General features: G+C 36.7%; 1 protein-coding gene and 1 pseudogene across 1 annotated transcript; one reads left to right on the top strand and one right to left on the bottom strand.

Annotated features, from left to right (window-relative positions):
- The first annotated feature begins 3 nt into the window (after positions 1-3).
- On the top strand, positions 4-1,638 carry LOC120192597 (nucleotide-sugar uncharacterized transporter 1-like). Its single transcript, XM_039195345.1, has 6 exons — positions 4-127; positions 239-390; positions 467-666; positions 743-1,003; positions 1,091-1,261; positions 1,332-1,638. The coding sequence occupies exons 1-6, from the start codon at positions 37-39 to the stop codon at positions 1,591-1,593; spliced, it is 1,137 nt and encodes a 378-aa protein (XP_039051276.1). The 5' UTR covers positions 4-36; the 3' UTR covers positions 1,594-1,638.
- Positions 1,639-2,236: 598 nt separating this feature from the next.
- LOC120192701 lies at positions 2,237-11,984 on the bottom strand (annotated as a pseudogene).
- Between the last annotated feature and the right edge of the window lie 173 nt (positions 11,985-12,157).

Below are 12,157 nucleotides of genomic sequence, written 5' to 3'. Positions count from 1 at the left end.
AAAACCCTAAATTCTAGACAAATATAGAGGAGAACGATGTTGACGAGGCAGGAGATTGTGAATTTTTTGTTAAGCAAAGATATTAGGAGACTGCTAAAGCGCAAAGGCAGTGATGCTAGCGAAACAGGTATGCATGTTCATTGATCATTATTACCGAGGGTGTAAAAGAACATACATGTTCGATGAATTGTTCATTGAATTCGTATAACATTTGTTAATTCTGATAACGTTTACGTAGGAAGAGCTCTGGAAGAGTTGCGAGCATCGATGTTTAACAGTTTCGCTACATCGGAAAAGGCTAAGAATCTGCAGCAACGCCTCTGCACTCCGAGCATTGCGCTTACGTTCAATTTCTTTGTTGCTATTGCCATCATTTTCATGAACAAATGGGTTGGTATTCTAACTCCTACTCTCAAACGCTTCAATATATACACGAATGCAGGAGTTTCCTTTGATCTTCCTGCAGGTGCTGAAGAATGCCGGATTCCAGTTCCCTGTGCTCCTCAGTTTTATTCATTACGTAGTAACTTTGGCACTGATCTCCGTCCTGAATGCACTGTCTTTGATTCCTCCGTCTCCACCGTTGAAGTCGACCCCTTTGTTTACTCTCGGACTGGTGATGTCTCTCTGCACCGGCCTTGCTAATGTCAGCTTGAAGTACAACAGGTGGGATATATATACTATTACTAGCTAGCTAGTATCAGTAAGGTCTTGAGTAAATGCTTTTCTTTGTTATCCGCAGCGTTGGATTTTATCAGATGGCAAAGATCGCCGTTACGCCAACGATCGTTCTGGCAGAATATCTATGGTATAAAAAGAAAGTTTCTTTCCCCAAGGTGGTTGCACTTGCGGTTGTATCGATCGGTGTCGCAGTTGCCACTGTGACCGATCTGCAGTTCAACCTGTTTGGTGCAAGCGTTGCATTGTCTTGGATTATTCCTAGTGCATTAAGCAAGATCCTCTGGTCCAGTCTGCAACAACGGGAGAATTGGACTGCCTTGGCGTATGCTAATTGCGAAATTCTCCTATTAATACATACATACATCGCTCTAGCTAAGTCTGAGTACTGAAATCGTAAAACAAACTGCAGGTTGATGTGGAAGACGACGCCGATATCGTTGTTTTGTCTACTTATTATGATTCCGATTTTGGATCCTCCGGGAGCCTTCTCCTACAATTGGAACTTCATCAACACATCCATGATTATAATCTCCGGCGTTTTCGGCTTCTTGCTTCAGTGGTCAGCGGCATTGGCACTCGGGTAAGATTCATATTGGTGACATTACCGACGAGTATTATGTACTTATATCAATGGTGAAGTTTGATTTCAGGGCAACGTCAGCCATCTCCCATGTGGTTCTTGGGCAGTTTAAAACATGCGTGCTGCTTTTGGGGAATTATTACATCTTCCAATCGAATCCGGGCGCGACCAGTATCTGCGGAGCCTTCATAGCGATTGCAGGAATGACATATTACACATACCTGAGTTTAGAAAAAGGGAAGATCAGATCAGGGAAACAATCTCCTCGGAGGGTGGACGAGCAGGAAGCCAATGATGTTAATCCTGACGCCTTCAATGGACAACCTGCTTAACTTTAATGGCGAGAAAATTGCATGATTGGTCAACTAAATGTTTGTGGCTCAATTTTATGTTATATTTCGTGTGATGAATTTTCTAAACCGAGTGCTGCCATGGCGAGGCCTGAAATTGTTGTTATAAAATAATGAATCGTTTAGCCATTACATAAAACTTTAGTTTTAGTTCAACGGAATATATTAAACTTTAATTATAATTGAATTTCAAAATAAATAAATACACCTATTTTTTTTATATCGGATAAATATAATTATTTGCTTGTACAATACAGAATCGTAAATGATGATAAGTTAACAACAATCTAAACTTCATATATTACATTATACATTAAACAAAAGTTGTGTCATATTAAAATTAGTAGCACAGAATAGCAAATTTGCTGCAGAAAACAATACAAACCAAAACAGCCATTTGCTTCATCACTCTTTAAGAGAAACCATATGTCAAGTTCTTTTCTGGAGAAATATATACGCTTCAATTATCTAGAAGATCAACAATGAAACAACCGACCCTAACAAAACAAAACTGAAGACTCGATAGACAAACTCGAGCATTTTCATTGAGTTCCACTTAATATATTTTTCCATATTTCCTCAATTGCAAGAAAAGGGTATAAATGTATAGCAGAGCCCGACAGTGTTATTCTTTGTCGGAGTAATTGAATTTTACCGAGTGCGAATGGAAATCATCTGTTCTCCCCTGTATGATCCACGTTTCTTCTTGGTCTTCTCGTGCCTGAAATCCCTGCGTTTACAATCAGAAGCATTATTTTAGACACCGTCTTTCTTAAGTATTGCGGAAGACGGCTATCGGATAGAGTAAAATCGCAACTAATAATTTGAGAAAAATAAAAATGAAGATAAAAGAGACACAAAATTTACGTGGAAAACCCCTAAATAATATAGGGTAAAAACCACGGGCAACGGTAGAAGAATTTTACTCTGAGAAAATATGAATTACAACTTCTCTCGATCTACCAAGGAGAAAACAATGATAATTCTCTCTTGATAAAAAGGAGAAAATAACTCTTAAGAAACTCTCTAAATTCTCTAGTATTGGAATAAAACTAGAATGCTTTGTGATAGTTTTAAAGCTAAATGAGCTAGGGTATTTATAGTTGAAGCTTTAAGGACTAATTTGTAAATACCCTAAATTATAATGACTAATTGCATAGTTTTACCATCTAAAATTTTCAACAATTTGGTGGCCAAATTTGACCAATTTTGCCGCCCCATTAATGCCACAAAATTGCCACCCATAATGTTGACTAATGATGCAATTTGGTGTGCCAATTTTCAACAATCTCCCACTTAAAGATTTGATTGGAACAATCATATCTTCACACCATTCTTTCTACCTTGTACCTTTCATGTTGCTTACGTCTCTGACAGGCCACATGAGGATCGACACCAGGTAAATTTATCAGCGTTGATCGCCTTCGTCATAAAATCTGCTATGTTGTCTTTGGTATGGATCTTCTGCATATCTACTGTTCATTCTTCCACCTTTTCACGAATGAAATGGAACTGAACTCGTATGTGCTTTGTTTTTGAATGAAATGTTGGATTCCTTGCTAGATGCAAGGCGCTTTGACTGTCACAAAACAGAGAGACATACTCTTGATTGTGCCCAAGCTCCTCTAATAGCATCTTCAACCATATTGCTTCTTTACTGGCTTGTGTAGCTGCTACATATTCTGCTTCTGTTGTGGATGTAGCCACAACTTACTGCAATTTTGAGACCCAACTTACAGCTCCACCAGCAACTTTAAACACATATCCTGTAGTAGATTTGCTTTTATCCAAGTCCCATGCATAGTCAGAATCTACATACCCATTGATTAGTAAGTTTGATCCTCCGTAATATAATGCAACATTTGAGGTCCCTTTGATGTATCTCAGGATCCTCTTTACTGTGTTCCAATGCTCTTTTCCTGGATTCGACATGTACTGACTAACCACTCCCACTGCTTGTGCAATGTCTGGTCTTGTGCATATCATAGCGAACATTAAACTTCCCACTGCTGATGCATAAGGTACTCGAGACATCTCCATCCTCTCTTCTTCACTGCTAGGACTCATACTGGAGGATAATTTGAAGTTAATAGGAAGAGGGGTAGAAATTGGCTTACAATCTTGCATGCTGAATCGTGACAAGATTTTCTTCAAGTAATTCTTTTGTGAAAGCCAAATCTTCCTATTACTTCTGTCTCGGTGAATTTGCATCCCTAGAATCTTGTTGTGCCTTCAATTATTCAATATGATCTTTGTTGGTTCCTGCAACCAACATGTCATCCACATACAATAACAAAATAACAAAATCATTATCACCAGACCTCTTGAAATAAGCACAAGGGTCTGCATTAAGTCTGTTATATCCAAGGCACGTAATGAAAGAATCAAATCTCTTATACCAACACCTCGATGCCTGCTTTAGACCGTACAGAGATTTGTTCAACCTGCAAACCAAGTTCTTCTTTTCTTTTTCTTCAAAACCTTCAGGCTGGAGCATATAAATTTCTCTTTCAAGATTTCCATGAAGAAAAATTGTTTTAACATCTAGCTGCTCTAGATGTAAGTCCAATGTAGCACACATTGCCAAAACTACTCGAACTGTTGTTAGTCGAACCACAGGAGAAAATATTTCATTGAAATCAATACCTTCTTTTTGAGCATATCCTTTGACCACCAGTATTGCACGATACCTCTCAACTTGATAGTCACCATTTCTCTTGATTTTGAAGACCTATTTGTTACCAATTGGCTTCCTTCCTTGTGGTAGTGGCACAAGGTCCCATGTATTATTTTTATGAAGGGCTTCAATTTCTTCCTGCATCGCCATCATCCACAGTGAAGCATATGAGTTGTTTATTGCCTCCTGGTATGTTGATGGCTCACAGTCCTCTGTTAAAAGACAGTATGCAATATTACCTTCTATAACATAATCTGAGTGCCAATTGGGATGTCTTCTCACACGATCTGATTGACGAGTTGTTGGAGCTTCAGAACTCTCTGGTTCTTGTTCATCATGTGCTGGTTCTGCTTTAGAAGAATCTCCTTGTTCAAACTTTTTTTCCACATGTATATGAGTAGTCTCTGACTTTTCAGCGCTATCATCGTCTTCTTTTCTTTGTAGTTTATCTTCTACAAAGATAACATCTCTACTGATGATTACTTTGCGGGCAGTGGGATCCCACAAGTGATACCCCTTTACTCTATCAGCATACCCCAAGAATTTAAATTTCTTGGATTTTGGATCCAACTTTGAAATTTCTTGGGAGTTGTACATCACGTACACTATACTTCCAAATACATGGAGTTTTGAATAATCAGCTGATTTTCCAGTCCACATCTCCATTGGTGTCTTCAGCTCTATTGCAGTGGATGGAGCTAAATTCACCAAATAACAGGCGGTATTGACTGCTTCTGCCCAGAATGATTTTTCTAGGCCTGCATCCCTCAACATTGTTCTTGTTTTTTCTAACAAGGTTTTGTTCATTCGCTCTGCCACTCCATTTTGTTGAGGAGTGTTCGCCACTGTGAACTGTCTTTTGATGCCTTCTTTCCTGCAAAAGTCATCAAATTCTTCGCTTGTGTATTCTCCTCTATTATCTGTTCTGAAACACTTGATCTTATTTCCATAATCAAGTTCCACTCGCGCTTTGAAGTTTTTGAAATTTGAAAACACGTCTTACTTGTTCTTAATAGGGTGCACCCAACATCTCCTGGAGTAGTCATCAATAAATGAGACAAAGTATTTTGCTCCACCTAGGGATGTTACTGGTGCTTGACATACGTCACAGTGAACCAATTATAGAACACTTTTGCCTCTAGAATTTGATGTGTTGAATTTCAACCGGTGCTGCTTACTTGTTATGCAATGCTCACACAAAGTAAGTGATACATTTGTTAAGCCTGGAAGTAGCTTTTGCTCCATAAGGACTTTCATTCATTGTTTTGACATGTGTCCAAGTTTCTTATGTCATAGCATTGCAGAATCTGAACTACATGAGGCAACAAAGGCTTCTGCTTCTAGCAATGTCTCTCCCTTCAGCATGTACAAGTTTGCAGCTATCTTTTCACTTTTCAGCACCACAAGCGCTCCACGGAACACCTTTATGATTCCTTTCCGTGTTTCAATCTTGCTAGCATTATTATCCAACAATCCGTAGGATAATAAATTTTTCTTCAGACCTTTCACGTGCCGCACATCTCGAACAACTTTAATTGTTCCATCATACATCTTCAATTTGATGGTTCCCACGCCAACGATCTCTAAGGCATGATCATTGCAACTATACACATATTCTCTTGAGACAGGTTCATAATGATGGAACCATTCTCCTCTTGAGGTCATGTGATATTTTGCTCCTGAATCAATGAGTCATATATCTGCAAATCGTTTTCTTCATTCCACGGTGGTTGACGCTTCACAGCATAGAGCATCTCCATCATCTGAAGTGTTTGCGGTATTGCCTTGTGGATTGGAGTTTTTATTTAGACTTCAACAATCCTTCTTCAAGTGACCATTATTTCCATAGTTGTAACACTTTAAATTCTTCTTGCTTATCGACTTCGATCTACCATGTTTCTGACTGCTGCTTTGGCCACGTTCTGTTGATCTCCCTCTCATCGTTGTAATCGTTGTCAACGCTTCTGCTTGTTGCAGATTTACTTGTCTGTCTTCCTTGTTCTTGCGCCGATTTTCTTCTTGTAGAACAGCAGCTGCAACGTCATCGAAGACTAGACTGGTGACATTATTGTTTGTCAAATTGATGATCAGTTGATCATACGAATCCGATAGACTTTGAAGTAGAAGTTCAGCACGTTCTTGTTCTCCTATTTTACAGCTTAAGGATGTAAGCTGAGAAAATAAAGTGTTCAGTGTATTTAAGTGCTCCGTCACTGAAGTAGATTCTGGCATACGGAGAGTGTACAATTTTCTCTCAAGGAAAATTTTATTGTGCAACGATGTGGCCTCGTACAGCTTGGTGAGATGATCACATATCTCCTTAGCTGTCTTCTTCTTCTCGATACTTGACAATACTTCATCTGCTAATGCTAGATGAAACTTTGCCATAGCATTTCCGTCCATTTCGATCCATTTGTTGTCGTCTGTGAAATCTATTGGCATTTCGCTGATAGCTGCTAGACAACCGTCTTTCCTCAGGATGGCCTTCATCTTCAATTTCCACAATGAGAAATTTCTCCCATTTAACTTTTCAATATCAAATTTCGTTATCATTGCTTAGTTTACGGATAGCTCCTACTATTTCACTATCGTGAATAGTTCTCTAGAACCTTCAAAGAATAGGTAATAACTTCTTAATTTCTTATGTTGGAAGATCCACCTTTTGGTGGCAACCACAAAGACAATAAGCAGATATTACACACTCTAATCTGGCTCTGATACCAATTATTGCGGAAGACGGCTATCGGATAGAGTAAAATCGCAACTAATAATTTGAGAAAAATAAAAATGAAGATAAAAGAGACACAAAATTTACGTGGAAAACCCCTAAATAATATAGGGTAAAAATCACGAGCAACAGTAGAAGAATTTCACTATGAGAAAATAGGAATTACAACTTCTCTCGATCTACCAAGGAGAAAACAATGATAATTCTCTATTGATAAAAAGGAAAAAATAACTCTCAAGAAACTCTCTAAATTCTCTAGTATTAGAAGAAAGCTAGAATGCTTTAGGATAGTTTTGAAGCTACATGAGCTAAGGTATTTATAGTTGAAGCTTTAAGGATTAATTTGTAAATACCCTAAATTACAATGACTAATTGCATAGTTTTACCATCCAAAATTTTCAACAATTTGGTAGCCAAATTTGACCAATTTTGCCGCCCCATTAATGCCACCAAATTGTCACCCATAATGTTGACTAATGATGCAATTTGGTGTGCCAATTTTCAACATTAAGCATATACAAAAAGCACCCAAAGCAGATAAAAACAGATAAAATTCATTTCCAATAGAAGATGTAACACTTTGGAAGAGAACAAACCACAATGAAGTGACGTCAACCAGGTTAATTTAAACTGCCAAATGTATCTGCTTTCATAAGTGCATTGTTGTATATGTTCAGCATCTAGAAACAGACTTTAAATTAAGCCTATGATTCAATAAATATTAAAACAAAGAGAAAAAACAGGGGAGGGTAACAACCTAAGCCTTGAATGTCGCTCTAAGAAAGTTAAAAATCTTGATAATTAACAAAATCTCACCAATATTAACGAGCATGTTAATGGCACATACTAACATCAGAGTCCACCTAACCATAAATGTTAGTTTTCGTTGGAATCAAAAAGTAGCATGTTAAATTCAACCTAAGCCAACATAATAATCTTAGCCTTGGGTTCACATATTGAGCTATTTATGTACCAGAGAACATACATCACAGACATTTACGCACACCTTCCTCTTACTTGATCTAGAACTTCTTGTGCTTTTGCACCATATCCAGTTTCAGCACCATCCTGCAATGATTTAGCAAGTGACCAAAACGCTCCGTACAAAAACAAAATAAATGGAGCATACGTTTGGATTGATCAAAATAAAGGGGGACTAACACATCCCTGCCCTTTCTCAGAAGTCTCACTTCAGTTTAAACCTAATTGGTATAAACAATTAGAAAGGAGTAAATTCTTTTTCAAATATAGAATGACTTCCATGCCTTTAGTATACTTTTAGTTTTCTAAAGGGAATTTTACAATATTAGAGCTTAACCACCAACACATACTTTAAATCTTAAAAAAATCATTCATCAACCTGCTCTTTTCTGATCAATACTTGCTGTGTAACTCTTTTAAATTGATGGGCCTTAAATCTTTTTTATTCTGTAACTACTTTTAACATAGTAGAAAAATGATAAAACTTGTAGAAGTTTATAGTTAATTTAATTTTAACATAAATATTTAATTCTTGGAATTCCTCAGTAATAGATTAATTTTGAAAAACACATTTGGCTGTGAAATTAATTTCAAACATGCATTCTTTTATGGATTAATTATATATAATTAAAATTAGTTTTAATTGTAAACATTTCTCTTTCACTTTCAAAATCTCAACATTATTAATATGATAAATATGATCTTTTAATTTAGAAACGCTATGTAGCATTGTAAATATAAAATACTTTTCATCCCCACTATTTAACCAAACGAATGTTTCTCTTACCCACGGAAAACAAGAAGTGGAGCAAGTTGTTCTTACCTTTGCCCAGTATGAATTATCTTCAAGCCTGCTATCAACAAATTCTACCTCTTCGAGGTTCACTCTTTGAAATGGTTTCTTTGCCTGCGATAATACAAAACTGAATATTAGAACACTTATGAACCAAAGGCTAAATAATTTTGGAAGTACAATAATTATTACTTAACACATTTTAAGAAAACTAATGCCTTAATAAGAACCATTCAAAATAACCGAAAAGCAATTCTCCTTCAACTCTAAACGCCACACATTGTCAAAAAAAACTGCCAATTTGGGAGAAAGAGAGGAGGAAAATATCAAGCAACGCATGTCTAACGATGGTATAAGGTTAAAGAAGAACAAATGCACCATACAAGCAATATCAAAACCTCCGTAGTTTCTGAGGTCAGAATTGGGTTTCAATACATCATTTGTTTAAAATGTCCAACAAATTACGAAGACATCCATAAACTTGAGCTGAACCATTTTGCTGCTTCTTCGAGCTCTTTTGCTCAGAATGCTTTCCATTTTTCTCAATGTTCCCATTTTCTTTACCGACATGTTTATCAGCTCCCACCAATGAATTTAATTGTTCTGTAGTTTCTGTCTTCCTCTGTTTTGAGTCTTCAATAGCATTTTCATTAACTGGCTGAGTGTCATGTACTTCAGAATCCAATCTTTTCCTTTTCTTGGAACTTTTATCATCTGTGACTGTTGAATCCACCTTAGAGATCTTGTTTTCATCATCTTTGGATTTTCCTTTCTCTACTTCTTCAGATTCATCCTTCTTTTTCTTTTTCTTTTTAAATTTGGAAATCTTATCTTCCAATTGTATGTCATTAGCATCTGAAGTAGTAGCAGCATGTTGTGTGTCCTCTGAACCATGTGCAGCACCTTCTACTAAAGAATCTGAAGTCAGCTTGTTTTTCTTTTTCTTCTTATCCTTAGTTTTACCTTCAATCCCAGCATCAGACCCTCCATTCGGTTCTGTAGATAATGCATGTCTAAATTTTTTCCAGATTCCCCACCTAATGTCTCCAAAGGATAACATTCGACATTATCAACATGAGATTCATCTGATCTGATTTTCTTCTTTTTCTGCTTCTCTTTCTTAGCACACTCATTCAGTTGAAACCCACTCGTAACATCAGTACCAGATTCCTTCACTGCTTCTTGGAAAACTTGCTCCACAATTTTCTTAGAGTTGACAGATTTATAATCTGCAACAGATCGACCAGCTTTATTATCCACACTATCATCGCCTCTTTTCTTCTTTTTCTTGGTAATGGTAGAATCAATGTCAACTTGTCCATCACTATTAGGATTGCCATCCCCCTGAATATCTGCAATTCCACATTTTGAGCATCAAACCCAACACCAAAATATATCACTAATGTCATCATCCAATAGAACATTATTAGTTTAACAAACCATGGAACTGCTCTTTGTTTAAATTGGTGCTGGAAGGATCACTGCATGATACAAAACCTCAAAAAAGTAGGAATAAAAAAGAGCGAAAAAAGAAACAAGCAACAAAATAATGCATGGTAAGGACGGGACGGATAGAGAGTTAAAAAAACAAGCATTACAACAGTTATATGTGCCTCTGTCTTACCAAAATAAATAGCATTATACATGTTTTGCTTGATAAAGGACACAATCAAAATTATTGGAAGGGTTACTTAGGAGAAACCATTAACTATGTGAACCCAACCCTTCCTAAAAGTCCAATATGCACATTTCTGATCTCTAGCATATCACTTTCTGTTTGTGTTATGTATTCTCAATGCAATTACAAGCATAAGTTTATTTTTAAGCCATAAATGCAGTGAAAATAGTGAATGTAAATGCAAGGGTGATTCAACATGCAACAATCTAATCCTTCATTACACTATACACAGGAAGAGAGAAATTATCCCACTGAACTAAAGTTCAAACAATCAAGAATTAAAAAATTTATCATCCTGCCTCATAGCCAGATACTTGCAACACATTTCTTCCAAATCCACGGACAAACCTGTCAAATCATTTTTCTGAAAAAATACATAAATAAAATAAATATAAAGAGTCGAGCCAATGAACAAAAAAAATCACAAGGAAGAACCTCCTAATGCAATTAAGTGGCAAGCACAAATACACACGCACAACCAGTAAGGAGACAGAAAAATAAGGGAAAATTACAGTATCGCAGAAACAACCTTCCCATCTTGAGGGAGAAAACAATATATGCTTCAAGAGCACAAAATACTGCAACCACACACGTACAGAGACACTCAGAAATATATATTATTCATGACCTCCCAGCTTACAGAGATAAAAATATCAAAATGCAAAAAGAAACATGAGATCCACCTACTGATGTTGACATAGTTAGGACAAATCGAAAATTAACTGTTGGCTTCTGTCTTGGACATTATAGTTCAGTAAGTACAAGTATTTTACAATGGTTCTACAATTTTTTTTTGGGGAGGTGGAAACGACATGCTGCATTTGGTAATACTACATGCCACATTTATCCAACATGAAATATTTTCTGATTAGAAACTTGAGAGGAGCTGCTTATACAGCATGAAACGCCATCCCTCGCATTCGGAAACAAAGCATGACATAATAGCTGACCTTCAGCCCATTTCAAAATCCCCGTTAATGTCAAAACGGCAGATAAACATACCAAAATATGATCAGTGAAGGCATTGATGAAACAATGTAACGGATAAAGAAAATGTCCTTACATTGGCAAAATATGTTTTTTATGCCTTTGAGCTTGCAGGTTTGTTTATTGTGCAAGTGTAACCTGACAAGCCATCACTTCATTACAAATAAAAACCAGAAAAAATGGAAAACTCCAAGGCTCCAACTAAGACATCAAAAAGCAGGTACTTATAGATTTAGGAACATAACAATGGATCCATTCTCAGTTTTTACATACCCAACAACCTAACCAGAAATTACGTTCGAATATAAATAGAAATTTGAACTTTAAATTAAAGAAAGAAAGAAAGAAAGAACACCTGGATTTGGGCTTCGAAAAGAAACTTCTTGAGGGTTTTGGAGGAGGAGTTGCGTTGTAGAAAGTGAGCAACGGACAGGAGGAGGAGAGAGTTTTGGCGGGGAGTCAAGGAGGGAGAAGAAGCCTGTGTTTTCATGGTTGGTTTCGAAGAAAATACAACTTGGCGAGGCTTCATAGTTTTGATCCGTTAAAGTGCTTAAATTTTCATTTTTTTAAATTATATCTAACATTTAATTTTTTATTTAATTTTAGTATTTCGTCATTAAAAACTTAACGGATAGGCTGACATGACATAGTTCCAGTGGACGAAAAATTAATCAAAACGATGGACCACGACATAATGACGAG

Source organism: Hibiscus syriacus, unplaced genomic scaffold (assembly GCF_006381635.1).
Source record: "Hibiscus syriacus cultivar Baekdansim isolate YM2019G1 unplaced genomic scaffold, ASM638163v2 tig00116976_pilon, whole genome shotgun sequence".
NCBI classification, from domain to species: Eukaryota; Viridiplantae; Streptophyta; class Magnoliopsida; order Malvales; family Malvaceae; genus Hibiscus; species Hibiscus syriacus.
This window is presented reverse-complemented; position numbering and strand designations above follow the sequence as displayed.

Coding starts and splice junctions, on each gene's coding strand:
- LOC120192597 (XM_039195345.1), top strand. CDS start 37: ATGTTGACGAGGCAGGAGATTGTGAATTTTTTGTTAAGCAAAGATATT. Junction 667..742: donor GTCAGCTTGAAGTACAACAG/GTGGGATATATA, acceptor TGTTATCCGCAG/CGTTGGATTTTATCAGATGG. Junction 1,262..1,331: donor TCAGCGGCATTGGCACTCGG/GTAAGATTCATA, acceptor GTTTGATTTCAG/GGCAACGTCAGCCATCTCCC.